General features: G+C 45.5%; 2 protein-coding genes across 3 annotated transcripts in view; one reads left to right on the plus strand and one right to left on the minus strand.

The window, feature by feature from the left end:
- Window positions 1-17,771, minus strand: part of Trpa1 (Transient receptor potential cation channel A1) — a 221,924-nt gene that overhangs the window by 90,228 nt on the left and 113,925 nt on the right. Inside the window, exons 5-6 of the mRNA XM_077690748.1 lie at window positions 14,027-14,138; window positions 523-620 (exon numbers count right to left, since the gene is read on the minus strand). Of these exons, the coding sequence (XP_077546874.1) occupies window positions 523-620; window positions 14,027-14,138 (210 nt within the window). The remainder of the gene's footprint in view (window positions 1-522; window positions 621-14,026; window positions 14,139-17,771) is intronic.
- The window catches only part of LOC144159336 (GILT-like protein 1), a 239,541-nt gene that overhangs the window by 37,239 nt on the left and 184,531 nt on the right, over window positions 1-17,771 (plus strand). The window lies entirely within an intron of this gene.

A 17,771-nucleotide genomic window follows, 5' to 3' on the forward strand; every position in this document is an offset into this window, starting at 1 on the left:
TGCTGCTGTTCTGGATTGTGAATCTTGTTGTGGCCTAACATTGAATGTTTGTATTTGTATTGTATTTGGAAATACCGGTATTGGTATTGTTTGGCTACATAAATGTTTGTTAGCTGTTTTTGATGATAATATGTCCATTTGAGTGATTTGCCTGCGTTGGTGCACCTTTTCAAACTATCGCGATTATAAACTTTATTGCTGGGAACGAAGATTGCATCTTAAAAAAAATGCTTGTACTAGTGTTTTACAACAGTATGTGTTTTGGAGTGTTAGTTTTTTAATTTTTTTGTAGCAGAAAGCCTGCACCACTGCATACATTTTCTTTTTGGACCCAGGAGTAGCCATTGGCTACGGGTCCAAACAGCCTGATGATCCTTTGTATTGTATGATTTGACAAATAACAGAAAATGAAATGAAACGAAATGAAATGAAAAGCACTGAAAAACTGTTCGCACTATTTAAAAATATTCACACATCCAGATGAATAACGTTGCAACGTTTATGCCTTCTGTCGCATCCTACCTTGATGTCTCCGGCGTGGACCGCGGAGTGGAGAGGCACATTTCCGTCCGCGTCGTACAGCTTCATCATTTCCGCCCTGGAGTAGCCGCTGGATTCGCCTGGGTGGGCAACGAGACATCGTCACAACATAGAGTTTCATACTAATATACACTAGAGGGAAATCTGGCGCCACTGTATTGGGGAGCCGCGCTTCAGCGAGCGTTCCATCATGTACCAGGCAGGCACTAGAGTGAACTAGAACTAGAACCCTATTCTAGTTCACTCTACAGGCACGTTCCACTTGTCCTTGGCATGGCTCAGGAACAGGCTGAAAAGTTGCCTCTGGTTGCAACAATGCAACAATATTACTGCAGAAGAATTATTCAAATTTGTTTTATTATTATAAAATTAAAGCTTCAGAAAGATGTATTTGTCAGGGATTATTTAAAGCTTCATGCAAGATGAACAAAAAACATGTTACCCCTTTTTATTGGTTTTGGCTTCAAGACGAAAAAGAAGCCATATAACCAGCTAAGCCAAGGAGGCAAAAAACGTCGCTAGCTGCAATGGCGCCACCCACGGCGGCCCGCGAATGCAGCGCCCCCTCTAGTATATATTAGCATGAAACTCTATGCACCGCAGTCATCATCGTCATCTCTTGCAGGGGCACTGAAAGATGAAGGGTTGTGATAATGGCTTCGCGTGGCCTCCATCCTGTTTCAGCCGAACCGATGCATCGCCAGAACATCTATCACTTGATGGTGGATGGCTTGTGCCCATGTAATAGCTGGATGGGTTGTTCACGATGTACGACTCCAAACTGCTAGCAATGTGCCTTCAGGGACCAATCACAATGCGCTTCCTGTGATAATCTACAAATTTGATTAGAAGCGGTGTGATTCGCTTCTTACCTCAGCTGTTACTTCAACAGACTCCAAGAAGACACTGAATGTCACTAAATGTTGCAACACACGTCCAGTGGCGGTCTGCCAATATGTTTATTATTTGTCAGGCCAACTTGTTCTTTTACGACTTTATGCCAACGGGCATACTATCGCAATTAAAAAAAGCTTATTGAGGACACATTGCACACTCTGTGCCCGCTTGTAACGGATTCACTTCATTGTCATTGCGCCAACTTGATTTGTAACACAGGAAGGAGACGTACCTTGCACGATGTACAGAGCACGGTACTTTTTTTTTAATTGGTGGCTGTTGGCGCTTTGTTGTCCGAGAAGTGAGGGCTTATTGCGTTTATCTGGAATTGGGTGCAATCTACACTGCTCGCAGCGCAATCTAACAAATATGAAATTGTACTGCAAGCAAGACGCAGATGGTTCTAAAATATACCCGAATACTGCACTGCGTTGAGCCACCCCCTTCTCAAGGCCGAGAAGCTTCATCGCATTGAACACTAAACATAAATTATTCTCCTTTTGCTCGTTTTAAAGTAGAGGTAAATGTCAGTACTTATACACGATCACTTTCAATAGCCGAGGACGTACTGGATAAGGTTACGTCCGGCAGGCCGTCTCTCTAAAAAATTTCGATAGTAATGCTTGGGCATTTCACAAAAACAGTTGCGCAAGACGGACAAGAATAGGGCGGCTTCGTATCCTTCCACGGAATTGCTCGATGGAAAGCAGCGTCGGGAGTTATGCAAATAATAACCCCTTGTCCTTGTGGGCGTAATTGCCATTGATGAATTCGTAGTAGCAGTCCCGGTGTTCTGTACAGAATGGCAGAGACGACAGTTTATGGGGCTGCCATTAAATGACAGGCTTGAGATTTGTAATGCACTTTCAGTGTTAGCGAGGCGTTGCCGCTCTGGACGTACATTGTGGGTCCGGCCTTTCTTAGGAAAGCTTCGACGTTTCAGTGGCGCGTACTTATCTCATCTACATAAATGGCCGAGACAGCTGGAGGATGCGCGGCGGTCGATAAACCTTTGTCTGCTTCACTTCTAAATGCAGCCGGTAAATCCGGTTGCAATCTTCCCTTCCGTGTCATCCTCACCTAGGAATGAACTGCGCAGATGGCTGATACTTATTAAAACTTTGTGAGAGTTCACAGCGATAAAAGGCTTTGTTAAAGGCTTTACTGCCAGAAAATAGCTTAGCAAGACCCACTGATGATAGATAGCGCGCTTATTGCAGTTAAGCCGTAGGAAATGTTTATTTGGCTTTACAGCAGTTTCTCATATTGCTTAAGAAAGCCATACTATTTTCTTGCTAAATACAACACTACAATTATGACTAACGTTTGTTTTCATTTAGAATAACGTGTGCATGTAATCAACGTAAGTACTGATCGCGTTACACACACTTATTAAGAGTCGTGGGCATGCAGCCAGAGGTTGAAAAGAATATGTCTTCAAAATGTTAATACAGTAAGCTAAGCCTCGTCTACACGATGTCTATGAAGAGAAACGTTGGAGAATTAAAGTTTACAGCCGAGCCATTTTAAAGAAAGTTGAATACAAAACATAGTTCCTTTGGTAACCCTCACAACCTCATTGCGGTTTTTGTAAGACGCTTCTCCCCCCCCCCCCCATCCCCCCCCCCAAAAAAAAAGTTAGGAGGTTACGAAATATTGCAAAACTTTCAAATTTCGCGCTATACAACGACATAAGTGACGTAATAGGAGAAAACTCAGAATTGGGTTAACGCCACTGTAGCAACCAAGGGGGTCGGACCAAACAGAACTAGAGCGACCACCACTTTCGCAGTCTTGTTTTTTAGCAGTGAAACTGTTTAGCAATTTGTTGGTTCCGGCGTTAGACAAAACTCAGCATGAAGAAAAGAAACTACCGGCGCCGGCAAGATTCGAAGCTAGGTCCGGCACATCAACGGAGTTAAATGTCAGTTGTGTTACCCCCACGGCTACGGCCGTTTTTTTTTATGCCCGTCTTCGACGCAGTACAGAAACACAACACAAAATTATTTACATACGCAACTCGAGCGACCGGCCACCAACCTATGAGGGCTGATGTCTCTCTAAAATTCCCTAAGCGTAGTCAAGGGTTCTATCCTTGACACGCACTTAGGAGCGCATGCCTACGCTCTTTTGACGCGCTTTAGCACATTTTGGCCTGGCCCAGCACGGTAATGAGATCTATACACAAGGACGGGGAAAACAACATCGGAAATGTCCTTATACAGCCTTTTGCGTGTCACAGAGGACAGGTACCCGCCCGAAAAAGGTGCGAATAGAAAACGGGCCGTCATGACTATTTCCTTCAAATACCCATACACGCCACCTAGCATGCACCATGTCGATACTACATATTCCGGCCCAGCACGCGTCAGCCGTGCTTGCATGACACTCCGCAAGAATGGGCCGCGAACATCTCGCCAAAACAAAAACCGGTTTTCGAGCTGTCGCACAGACAGGTGCGCCAGCCCGAAGCCACCATCTCGGACCCTCCGAAACAGATTTGTTCTATTGCTCTTCTCCCATGTTGATCCCGAAACGAACACCGCAAATACCCGGTGAAGTTTTTGGACGTTGATCCGCGAACAATGCAGTACCTGCATAATATAACAGATCTTGGCCACAAAGAATAAGTTACATGCCGTGGCCCTTGCAAAAATTGACCCCCTTGCCCCCTTCTATTTCTCGGCCTTCTCCCTCAACGCCTGTGCCTGGCTACGCCAGTGTGGTTCGCTATCCCTATAATATTCCAGTTCCACGCCCAAGTACTTCACTGGGGTGGAGACGCAGGTAACATTAGCGAAGGTTGGCGGAGTTGACGACCATTTCACACGCCAAAATCCTAGGCAGTTTGCCCAGTTCACGAAACTACCGTTTTTTTTTCCCACGTGGTATTTATTGCACTACGTATCAACTGGGACTTAGTACGCGAGAGTCCAACGGCTTACTCACTCGGCTGTAACTGCGGGGAGGGGAATCACGCCGTCTGCTCGACGCAGAATACGTGATAGATCATAGGATACGTTTTGCACTTGCGGGCGCCTAGTTTAAATGTGCGCGTTCCGTTCGTTCGTTCTTCTTCTTCTTCGCCGGTATAACAACAAAGGTGGAGTAAAGGTCCTTGCGGGAGCGAAGAATAAGCAAACCGGTTGCAATTGTGGACACCACAGTGTTGATGGTCGTGAAGGTTGAGTACAGCTTCGCTACTTTCAAGTCTTACGCATTAACTTGAGCTTCTTTCAATTTTTATTGTAAGAGTACTTTTTAATATACCAAACTTGTATTTTTCTTCATGGCACCTTAAGGTTACTTTGAAACCTATATCAAATGATTTGGTGCAATTATTCACGCCCTGACACTAAAAACTGGAGACAGGCCTGGTGCAGTGACGATTTGAAAGTTGTAGCAAATTTTAATAAGTATGATACAACGTAGACTTCGGTTGCAAAATGTGGAGGGAAAGATGTTTTGTCCTTTGAGAAGATTGTAAATTTCTGAAATTCCTTCTCCCTCTCTGGTGAATAGGCGGATTCAGCTTGTTTCAGTGCACAATAGTGGAAATTAGGCCCGGGGTCAATAGGGATTATGATTTTTGAAAACTGAAACTTTTCTTCGCTTTCTACGGGTCTCTGATCAGGAAAAAATTTGTAAAGATTGTTAACAGTGCAAGTGCGTCAAGATATGTGCTCGTTCACGCTCGCGCTATGATGTTTATATTTTTGTCCTTGGTTCGGTGTTCTTCCGTTTCTTTGTACCATATTTTTATTTCGAGTCAGCGTTTACCTGTGAGGTTTCTTTTTGTGTCCGTCTGAACTTTGCTTGCAGAATTTCCTTGCATCCTATTTTCAACGATTTTTACTTGCTCTTTTGCCGTTGTCCCCTCAACGTCTAACATTCACCCCACCTCACTGTGGTCATCCCCATCTGGCGTAGCCAGCCCTGCCGCCAGTAGAGCTGACCTCACCAGTTCACATAAAAAGCCCCCCCCCCTCCCCCCTTCTCTCTCTCTTTTGCTCTCCAGAAAATCACAGATCAATTTGTGGAGGGAATTGCCTGAACTACTGCTAGCCTGTTCGAAGTCATAGCCGATCTCGTGGTGTAATCTTTATAAATAGCCTACAAACGTTGCTTGGCCAATAAAAAAGCAAATGTTTGCAGTGGGTTTGCCTAGTGTGTCATATCGCCTACTAGGTAATTCGACGCTAAACTGATGTACTTCTCTCATATATCATTTTGCTAGTACTGCCGGATTGAATACCTCCAGATAAAGAGCGCGCTGACGCCAATTTTTGTTTGATAAATGCTAAGAGTACACCAATGTAATAAGCATAATGATGTAAGTAGCTCGGTGATATGTTCGGTCTCACTTACAGCCCTCTCTTCCTACGTCATTCCAGTTAGTTGTTAAATGTCTGTGGTTAAAATACAGGGGGGCAAAATAAAATTTAAAAAAAATGGTCTAGTTTGAAATGTTACACACTTGCATTCCTACATTCTGAGGCCGTCAGAACGCAAAAGACCCCTCCAGAATCATTGACTTCTAATCTCGCTTGATTGTTTAGAAGGTACAGTAATCACCGGCTTTCAGTATGGGTTCAGTGCTTGTGAAAGTAAAAAATACCGGGGTGGAGTTAACGAAGCTTGTGAGTGCGCCAATGCAAGCTTGTTCAGTTCAGTTTCCAAGCCCTTCCATAACAGAGGTCGGGTAATCAGCGTAGAATTCGGGTATGTTAGCTCACGGGGCAGCATATTTTGGTACCGAAACCCGGAAGGCAGTCCCCTGACTACAAGCGTCAAGGCCACACCATTCGACAGGCTTCGAAGGACACGCGCTGTTGCCAGGGCCAGCGTTAGGGACCCTCACGTTTCTGACCTACCGGCTCCAAATCATTGCAGACGAAGTTATCGGTGAGCTCACACGTCAATTAGCGGTGTGCGGAAGGAAGCCGTGATCCGTGGTATTCCCCTTTTTTTCTTTCTTTTTGGCTTCGATCCGTACATCAATAAATGCATTCCACTCCACTCCGAGATCCGTGATGTGGACAAAGAAATCCTCTCGACCTTGGACGACTCCTCAAAATGACGCCCGTACGCGAGAGGCGGAAGTTGCGTGCATATTCGGCCAAAAGACTTCCTGCGTGGCCCCACGCGCAACGTTCTACGCAAGGGGAAGCGTGCAAGCAATGACCAGCACTACAACCACGAGGCTGAAGGAATACGACTAACCTCTGATCATACCGGTAGCGAAGCAATGATGCCCGTGAATAGTCAACCGTCAGAGGCTAGGCCAATTTCCTGGAGCCTGAGAGATTGGTAATCATTCTTCGACCACTGCTGTTCCTTGGCTCACCAGTTCGTCGAACTGCCCGCCTTTAAAAAATTATCAGTTCCTTCTGACTAGCTTAAGCAACGATGCGGACAGAGCTACTGGAGATATTTGAGTTTTTTTTTTTTCGAAATGAGCCAAATCCGGAAACCGAAGCTAAATGATTTCAAACTGTAGTGGAAAGGAAAACTCAGCAATCTTTCACTAGAAAACAGGTTGCAGCAAAATAGGGCAGGCAAAGCCCGGCGAACGCGTACACAGATCGTATTTCGTATAAAAATGAGCCACATCCTGTGGTGGCGCGGACCAAAATGAGTCAAATTCATTTTCCCAATGCGAGTGTGCTTTTGGTTTGACGTAATATAACCAATATAGCAGACACCTTGTGGGTTTTCGCCTGACAGTCCGAGCTGTCAGGCGGAATAAATTGGTCATTTAAAATATTAGTTAATAAGACAACTGAAAATTACAAATAAATAACTAATTACTTGCTTTCCAATTACTCGTGGCCGCAAACTACCCTTAGCTGAGGTATGAAATATACCACATAGAAGAACTGGCAGTGTCCCATACCTTACAAAGTTTCGTTGTTTTCTCAAATTCTGTTGGGGTGGATTTTGGTCATTTCGGAAACACCCCTTTTTTGACTTCAGCGGAACTATGAAACTGACGTAAAGAGCGAGACCAGTACACAAACGAGCGTCCCCGCCAGCTACTCATCCTATCACCGCAGACAATTTCAACGGAGATACGGAGGCCGTGCCTGCTCTGTTAAGGCGTCCCGTTTTCCGCCATCTGCTTTAGAATATGTGGCGGCCGGTGCATTATTGGGGCGCCTATGATTGTACATGAAATGAATTTATCATTTAATAGTGTTCAGATGTTCCACTTTGTAAGCGTTGTGTTATGTTCTGAAACGGCCACGAAGTAGTGTGGTTTACTCATTAAACTGGCGAATGCGTTCAGGCATGTATGGAACACACGCAACGGTCATTGCCTGAAATCGGTCATGATACTCTTACATTTTAAAATGCACAGAAAAACCCATTAGATCAAGAAAATACGGGAACACAAGAAATTTGGTGAGAAAAAGCTGTCAAGGCAGGATATTTACCTAAAAATGTCTTACTGAAAAACGTTGCCAGACTATTGAGAGGGCGCTGCAGTCGACTGGTTGGATTTTCGCTTGGTGGTTTTCAATCCTGCCGCTGCACGTTGTACTTAGAGAATAGTGGTTCGAAGAGCAGACCAGCCGACGTTCAAGGAAGTTTCCCTTAGCTAATGGGCTACTGTGCCCAGCCAACGCCGTTTGGGCAAATGAGGAGAGTGTCTCATCATTTTGTCATTTTGTAGGACGATTGATTGAACTCTAGCTAATCGTAATGGTTAAAAGAACTTCTAAACAGCAAGGTAGGACTTGGCAGTCACGTTGCGAGAAAAGAGAAAATATGGTAAAGAATTTTACATGCTTTTTATAGGTCTATACAAAACATCTAATAGCTCTTAGGTATCCAGCCTTTTAATATTAAACGCGTGTGGATTCAAGTAAAAAACAAACCCTGCTTTTCTATCTTCCACGTTAACTGTGATTTGCAAAACTCCACCTTTCATGCTCTCTTTATAAAAAAAAATAGCTCAAAAGAAGACAATTCTTTTATATTTCGAGGCACCATAAAAAGAACACAGGGAGCCTGCCTGGCCTCTTATAGTTAGTAACATGCTATTTTACCTTACGGCAAGTAATGATCTCCTAATACGTTACTAACTTGTTCTCTGTAAAGTGATAAAAACTGCGATTCTCAAACGTAGTCCAAATTGCCTACGTTAATGATGCAACGGCATGTCCTTAAGGAAAGGCCCAATTCTTTGAAAAAAAATGTTCCTGCTAAGAAAAAGTCAATTAATTGCGCCGCCTCGCTGCCTTACCTTTTTATTAGCAGTAGAAAAAAACGAAGGAAGCTCACACTAACCCGTAAGACTTGAAGGTAGCGAAGCTGTGCGCTACCTTTACTACCATTAAGCCGGTTTAAGTCAACGATTGCAGACGATTTGCTTCTTCTTCACTGCCGCAACGGCCTTTATCCCATCTTTGTTGCTATTAAGCAGAAGCCAATCGGAGACGAACGGAACGCACACACTTAAACTAAGCGCCCGCAGGTGCAACGTGTACCCTATCACGTGTTCTGTGTCGAGCATGTGGCGTGATTCCTCTCCCCATAGTAATTCCTAGTGATTCGACATAGTGATTGTCCATAGTGGTTCCCCATAGATGGCGTTATGCATCTCCCCATGCTGATGATGATAGTCCTAAACGAGTGAGTAAGCCATTAGACGCAAGGGCGCGGAAGTCTCACTAGGTACCAATGGTATCACAAAAAAGTGCCCCTGGTTCATACGCAGAACTAGGCTTATGCTTACCAAAAACATGCTTATGCTTACCAAAAACTCTTACCAAAAACTCTAACTAGGCTTATGCTTACCAAAAAACTAAGCACCCGCAGGTGCAACGTGTACCCTATCACGTGTTCTGTGTCGAGCATGTGGCGTGACTCCACTCCCTATAGTGATTCCGAGTGATTCTACATAGTGATTGTCCATAGTGGTGCCCCATAGATGGCGTTATTCCTCTCCCCATGATGATGATGATAGTCCCAAACGAGTGAGTAAGCCATTCGACGCATGAGCGCGGAAGGCTTACTAGGTACCAATGGTGTCACAAAAAAGTGTCCGTGGTTCATACGCAGCATCTGGTATTAAGAAATTTGAGAACTAGGCTTATGCTTACCAAAAACTCTACCAGCCCTTCCTAATAATTGTTCAGAGGAGCGCGGAAGCTTTATCACATCCAAACTGCGTCAAAAGTGCGTCAGAGGCTTCGCTGAAAGTGCGTCCACCCTTGTCTCAAACTGCAACCACTCGACCATCAACCCTTCAAAGACCCAAACAGCAAACCAATATTTATTAGGAACCCATGCGACGATTTTTTCGCGGGCTGAGGGACTTAAATGCATACCGATGCGTGGTTGATGCGATACAGGTATACTGTTGTGCTGAGCACCGTCTTCATGAACGATGTGTGTATTGTCTTATCAAGGACCGTTCCGTTTTTACGATTTTCAACTAACCCTTTTGACACAATGGAAGACCGGCTTCACGCATGCGCCAGGTGCCCCGAGATATTATCAAAGCTCTTCGGATGACCAACCTACCTTTGGGTAAATGCATCAGTTTTAGGGGCGAAGCTGCTTAGGGGCTCGGGATGTCGGCGTCTCATCTCATCGTCTTCTCATGTAGTCACGGGTCTAAAACACCGGGACAATCGTTTACGCCTCGCGCTAGAACGTAACGCGTACTAAAAGAACACACCGGGTCACTCGTTTTGCAACGCCTCGCGCTAGAACGCTTCGTGCTTAGAGCGAAGCTGTATACCTCTACCCCCCAACGGCTTCATCGCCGTGGGCAAAAACGCCACGGTGCCAAGAATAGGCTTATAAGATGCACGCTTCGCCCCTCCCCAGATGTCACGTTAGTGGAGGTGGCCCGAGATTTTTTTGACAGTACGCCATCGGTCCTAGCGAGAGAGCTTTCCCTTAAATACTTGTTGGAGTTTAATCAAACTTGTTGAGCTAGCTGATTCACACGGGCACCCATGTAGGTTTGTGTTTCTTTATCGTCCTCGTCTGCGTACGCCGCACCTTTTGTCCTTAAACCTGTTGGGCTTGTCGGAAATTCATGGGAAATATTTACTGCGCAGTATGGGAAAGACGAAGAGAAAAATTGAACAAGGTGAGGGCTAGTGGCGTTCCGTTCTTCCCTGCATCTGCATATGCACTGCGCTGCAAATAATTGATATTTGTAGGCTTAGAACGACGGGATGATAGAGTTGTGGTCCTGGGCCATATTTTCATCTCGTGACTGGCGTAATACTACAGTTCTCCAAAGCTCGGTCGAAATAAAGAAAAATGTGTCTGAAAGTGGATTTATACCCGATGATTCATTTGTTTTCATGGCGTTAAAGTATGAGCCTTAGCATTCCCAGCAAAACTCTGTTTCCTCTCACAAGGGAGTCTGTCGAAATTTTGCTCGTGACTGCTTTGCGTACTGAAACTCATGTAATAGTTTATTTCGCTACGTTGTGAAAGTATAGATGTTTACTTTTCATCTAACGCTCGAAATAAGAGAGGTCGCCACGTCCATGTTATCCACCAGACAAACTACAACGATGAATTAACACTTGCCTTCGACGCTGTCTTCGCAATCTCAGTTTCACTTTTAGCTTGTCTTGAGGTTGTTTTGCAGGTTTTGTTTGTTAAGGCACACATTGTATGCTGTGGGAACGCGACCTTAGCGCGTTCCCTTTCGTTAGGCTTCGCCGCACTGCTTGCTCCTCGCGAGAACTTGCTTGGCGTGACGTCGGCGATTTGGATCTACCTCCTCGCCGAAGAAGTTTCTTGGGGCCGCGCGGGATGCAAGCGGTGGGAGGTTCGAGCTCGGGAAGCGAGGCGGCAGGACGCGTCTGGTGACCTCCTTCCTTCGAGGATCGGGCAAAAAGGAGGGCGACAATGGCTGCCGTCGGCGTCCCAGCGAGGCAAATGCGAGCGCGCTGAGGCACCCCCGGAGATGACTGTTGTCGCGGTGAGTCGAACCTCTCGATTCTCTTAAATTGCCCGGGCGAGGATATCCTAGCCGTTTACCAGATAGCCTGCATGCTCTTTGTATGTTTATTATTCACTAATAAATGTCAATGAGCGACAACACTTGTCGCTTCCTTTGTTCCGTCGAGCCACGGCCCGCCGCGGCTGGCGCAGTACAGCCTGCAGCCGCGGGGTGGGAGATAGCTTGCTAGCTGGGCGAAACGAGAAGACAAAGACTGATTAGTCTCTCTCGTCGTCGGTTTTGCTATTGCGTGGGGAAAGTAACCAACCTACTTTTACCCCTCTAAAACCCCACAATGCATACTTGGGATTAAGAGCTCCCGACCTAGCAATTGCCGCCTACAGAATTGCTGAATTGCTGCATGTCACCTCAGAAAACGTCAATACGTCCTACGATAAAGATAACGAAGGAAATGACACAACTGCACAATTTTTCTGGCAGAAAACACACTTACATGTAAACAAAACAACAAAATTGATCTCAAACGTTCCATTTAAGTCACGTAAAGTGCATCAGCGGTATTAGTGTAACTTCTAATGCGTTTTGAATTACCTTGTGGTTTGTTGAGGCCGTCACTAAACCTGTTTATTGCTCCAACGTTGCAGTTGTCAGTTTCTCTTTTGTTCGGAACTAACCTGTGCAATGCAAATAAATATTTATTGCTTCATTCCCGGGGTTATTCTAATGAAGGAATCACCAGTTCCGATTTGTAGATATGACACTAACCCCAAGCAACGCCCGAATAGCACCCTGGTCCATTTTTCATACGTTGGGTTTTCTTTAGTTGAATTTACAAGCGATTAATTATGTCAGAGAAATATATTACAGCGCTTTCTGCAGATATTTCCGAGAAAAACACACACTGGTGGACAAACAACATTTCGTAATTTCCCACTTTTAGCTGGCAGTGTTTTTTTTTAATTCTCATGACGTTGTCTTTAGTTGTTTGTAGCACGGTTATTTGAGGCAAGAAGATCCCGAATATCAGTGATTTTCTTCGTATCGACGTTATACGGGAATTTCAAGGGTTTTCAACGATCAACAATTTAAAAAAGTGAAGTATACATATAAATTGCGTGCAAGGACGAAAAGGAACAAGACGCACTGAAACGTTTGACCTCTGTTTCCCATCAAGATAACGGCAGTTTGAATTTCAAATTCAGGCCATATGTGTTCACAACCATAATCGTTGCGCAGCGGTGCATATTTTCTGAACATTCTCAGGAGTGCGCAATGAGAGTAGCAGTAACAGCAAACGCGCTGCTACTCCAGATTATATAAGCTATCGCGGCGTGTTTAAATGGGATGTGGTGTAACGTTATTAAACACAGGCGTTTCCGCAACTTGCATTCATGAAGGACGCTGCCGCCGTGGCTTCAATGAAAAGCCGCGTCTTCGATATCACCCAAATGAAGCGGCCGTTGTAAGATGAAGCCATATCTCGCTTGTAATAAAGAGCTTCCTGCTGAAACTACTTTCCCGCTGGGGACATCGTGCTCGTCGGGACGACGGAATGAAGTGCTTATAAGCAAACTGATCAAGGTGGATATAGCCACAAGGGAAGAGGAACAAGGTGATACGTCTTGGCACAACCGAAGAACGTCTTAAATAAAAATTCCAGTATTAAACCCCTTTAAAGAACTTCTAAAGTAACGCACACGCAAAATACGCACGAATGAGAGTGAAGATAGCGCCTGTTCGTTACCATACTCGGTCGTTTCTTTATAACGCTGTTATTTTATTTTGTGAAGTATGCGCGGAGCAACGATTGCCACATCCTGTGCGATACTTTTGCGTCGGGTAAAATTATCGTTTTTTACGTTGCCCCTTCAATGCTGCCACTGCGAGAAAGCTTTGCAAAAATGCATACAGGCCTGCGGCACTCCCTTGAGAAAGATACCGCACCATTTTGGTGCATTAGCTTCGTACTTGTATTGTTTTATAAATTTTCATTGTTTCCACAAAAATAGCGATATTGTCACGCATGCGCAGAACAATTATGCATTTACACGATGGGGATTTGAGACAGATATTTTCTTTTGGCGCATGGTTCTATAAAGAACTCTGGTATAGTCTTTACCTCAATGTCGTCATAGTAAAAGTGACAAAAATACATTCTTCAATACATTTTTTGAGAACGGCAAATCTTTGAGAAGACAGGAGTTCTACACGTGATACCGTATTTTTTTTGTGTGGTGCCCTTGTTACTGTCCGGTATTCTAGGTGAAGAAAGATCCTTCCTTTTTGTCCCATTAGTAGGTTTGATCGCCTGCAAGTTGACGCTTTGCCATTTTCTTTCTTTACACAACCATGAGCAACTCTCGCAACCATGTTTAGAGAACAAATTCGCTCGACCGAGTATAAGCTCCACCGTTGAGGGAGACAAAATCGAATCGACATTCGGCTGTGCGCTAAGCTGCGGGTTAAATTCACGGCGGCGGAATAACAATTTCAAACCCTTCAGAGCGCAAACAGTGCCGCGTACCCAGATCGGTGCATCGTATGCGGATTTCTTTGTCTTCCGGTTACTGGAGGTCGGATTATTAAAATGATGTGATAATGGAGCTCTGCAAACTAAATCCCTTAATTCGATTGAAAGTTGCCACTTACCCCATTCCAACAGGGCTTCGATGGCGTTGGCGGATGCGTTCTTGGCTGCTTCGTGGATGGGGTAGTAGCCGTTGTCGCACGTAATCTTCGGAGAAGCCCCGAATTGGCTGAGCTGGTGTGGGAATAAATAGGAGAAAGAGTAAAAACAAAACTGTAGCCAGCCTGCCACAGAAAATTAAAGTGTCTCCAGCTTTCTCTAGTAGTGCAAGGCTGGAGAAACAGCAGAAGTAAGATGGCAAGTTGGGCTAGTTGGTGCAGATTAAGATTCACGGTGTAAAACAGCGCAAGGAACACAGGGACAAAAAGGATCAGCGCTGTGCGTCGTCCACTCTTCCTTTTTGTCCCTGTGTTCCTTGCGCTGTTTTGCACCAAGAAACAGCAGAGTTCGCGGCCCCTCTCGCTTCGTCGGCTGTTGCACCTGACATGGATTTCCGAACTTGCCGCTGAAAGTTATCCATGACTGGAAAACTTTTACGGCTCTCCCAAAGTGGACCACGTTAGCCCGCCCTAGCACCCGCGGCAACCTGCTTCGCGAACTCGGCGTCGGGGCTCCCCACTTTAAGCGCGAACGCACGTGAACTGGCGAGTCGAAGAGCGCGCGAGAGATCACCCCATGAACGCTGGGCAGAGACTTCTCGAAGGGCGAGGTGGCCAATGCCGGGCGCTCGTCACGAAGCGCACGCTCACATGCACTCCGCATTTTTTTTCTTGGTATTTTTCGCGAGCTCCTCATGTGGCCCAAGCCCACGAGCGAGCCTGGACGACGCCTGGTGCTCCTCACGAGGCGCAGGCTCACGTGCGCTCGGCTGGGCTGAGTTTCCTGGTAACGCTCGACGGCGGAACTGAAAGCTTAAACAGCTGTGCTGCTAAAAAATTCGCGGGACATTTCTTAAAATTCGGCTTATTCGGAGACCATCCTCAAAGGTGGAACCACATCTCACTCTGTTTGCATGCGTGATTGGTTTCTTCCCGCGTGGCTATTCGATAACTCTTCTCCTATGGGTGTACTTTAGCAGCCTCGTATGTACTATCATGAGCAATATGAAAGGGAACGCAGGGACGCGTGGCAAACAGCCTCGAAACAGACTCGGAGCGATACGCGGATGGTGCTGTGAAAAACAAAGGGGAAAGGAGGGCGCTCTTCCACTAACTCTTGGCACCCCTAACACGCTGGCATTTCTACAAAGCCGCCGCGTACGTCATTTCACCGATAATATGTTATCGCCGGACAGTCGATAAGACGCACGGCGGGAATAGGAACACTTGTTAGAACAGCGTCCCCGTTTCCACTTTGTTTCCGACGGTGGCCGCTGCGTATCAGTCATATTTTGGTCTGAGGGTGTTTTCTACGCGTTCCTGTGTTCCATTTCATATTGCTCATAATAGTGCAATGTGAAGTCGCGCGAGGGCTTTTTCTAGCGACCTTTAGTGGAGCAGCATCGCCAACATATACAACCACCAAATCAAGCTGACATATCTGCGGTGTCACTCTAAAGCAAGATTGCGGAACATTTGAATTAACACATTTATGAGACCTGTAGTTCATAGCGAAGTCGGATTTCAGACTTGCAATGTTATTGTTTCTGCTGTTCGGCTCAGTTAGGCGGACGTATGTTAGAAATTGCCTCTTTTCAAAAGAGAGAGAAAGGAAAAATGTGAGAAATGAGGGAATGTCACAAGGTGCTTTTTCATAAGAATAATTCAGCTGTTTCGGCCAGTGAGACCAAGAAAACGTTGAATAGTTTTTACAGGCATTTGTTGTCCCAATATCTGATATGGTGAGTGTTTTTTTTTTTTTTTTGCACTGTGAGCATAAAGGCGTACTTAAGCGTAAAGGTATACATGGCACACGTAAGAATAAAAAAGAATTAGGGGAATTTTCGCCATACGGAAATATTTATGGGCAATATAGACTATCGTGCTGCACACGTGAAACGTTTATTTATACAGCACTCGACCTAACTCTAACCACACTTGTAATTATTAAAAGACACTCGTCAGCTTGTTCAACTACGGATGGTATGTATTCTCAAGAACGGGAAATCACCCAAGTCAATTTGAGCACTGCCCTGGCGGATTCCTAAATTTTCCAAGTTTCTCCCAAGCCTTTCTTTTTCCTTTTCACTCAGGCTTTTACTCTCGCAAACTTCATTTTCGGTTTGCCTAGCACGTGGCAAGTGACCTTCCCGTAAGCAGTACTTTTAAAAGCAGGACGGCTTTTCCTACTACCTATCAGCGACGCCACACCTTACTGTCTGTACGGTTACCAAGGCAACGAGGTTAAAGACTCGTCCAGTGAAGTCATATCCCCGCCAGACCCACTAACCAATCAGCGTCGAGCACTCTTCTTTACCCTCGTGTTCCCTCCCTCCTCCGTCGGGTTACTCCTCTCCTACCCGCCAGCCAATCAGCGACAACGGTTCAAGTTACGCCGTTTTTACGTAGAGGGTGGGGCTTCACGAAACGCTGCACAAGCAGCCTGAAAACGTTTCTCGTCAAAAGCATGATTAAGATGAAGTGGTTAAGCCTTGTCATTACGAAATTTGTTAATTTTGTGAGGGCTTTAAGAGGGAGCAAGAGAAGTGGAAAAATATTGAAAGGAAAATACATTCGGGAACGCAAGCACACGTGTGCCGGTTGGCAGGTAATAGAAACAGTTCCCAAACTGCCTTTGTGCGACCAGTGGAGCTCCAGAAAGCCTATAAGGAGTTCTTTGTCTCACTGGAAGCTCTTGCCGTAACAGCTGCCAAAAACATGGATCAATCACGGCATTTGGTAGGTCTGTCCTTCTGCATGGCGTGAACGCTTTTTACTTTACTCCTTTTGAGATCAACGTTTTATTCTTTCGTTACAAATGTCTTCTTTTTACGAAACACAAAAAAACTATCGCGGAATTCCTATTCTACAAAAGGCCCTCCGCCATCGGGCGGGAAAGACATTCCCTTAACTCACAAGTATTAACAGTTTGAAGGTATCTTTGTGCGTAAAAACATGGAAGGGAGAGTTAGCACGCCAGATTTAATGTTTAATATTTGAAAAAAAAAAACGCTCTACGCGCCGTTAGAAAGTAACGCACGTAGTTGTACACACTCTCTCCAGGGGATTCCACGCCACGCAAGACGGGAGCCATTGGTGACTCGGTCAAATGCGTTGGTAAGATACAGCGCCAGGACTGTAGCAGTATCAAGTAGGGCTTAAGGGGCGATTAACACACGGGAAAGGTGCAAAAGGGCATCCTGAGTAGAGAGTTTTGGGCGGAAGCCAATCATCGGGTGTGGAAGGGCGCTGATAGAATTGGGGTGAAGCGTAAGGCGGGTGAGGATGATGTGTTCCAGTAGCTTACTAACGCATTAGGTTACAGATACCGTTACGGGTCAGAGAGGATCAGTACTACAAGGATTTACAGGTGTCGGGATAGGCGTGACCTTGGCATGTTTCCATGCGGATGGGAGTGTACCCGCATTCCCGAAAATAATTGATGTATTGCCTGAGAGCCGAGATTGAGGGATCATCAAGGTTGCGCAGCATTTTGTTCGTCACTTATATTCCCCAGTTCCGAGCCTGGGAGGATAGCCAGAAGAGCGCTGCGCACTTCCGCGTCCATGATGGCGGCATCTATAAGTCATTACTGGGCGGAGCTGCGAAATTCTCCCAACAAACAGCTCACGTTCCCCGTACGATATTTTCACGCCATGGTTAGAGGTTACTGAAATTACGACGTCGTTGCGGTGTAACACTTACTGAA

Source organism: Haemaphysalis longicornis, unplaced genomic scaffold, assembly GCF_048455015.1.
Source record: "Haemaphysalis longicornis isolate Haplotype H1 unplaced genomic scaffold, Haemaphysalis longicornis Haplotype H1 scaffold_10, whole genome shotgun sequence".
Lineage (NCBI taxonomy): Eukaryota > Metazoa > Arthropoda > Arachnida > Ixodida > Ixodidae > Haemaphysalis > Haemaphysalis longicornis.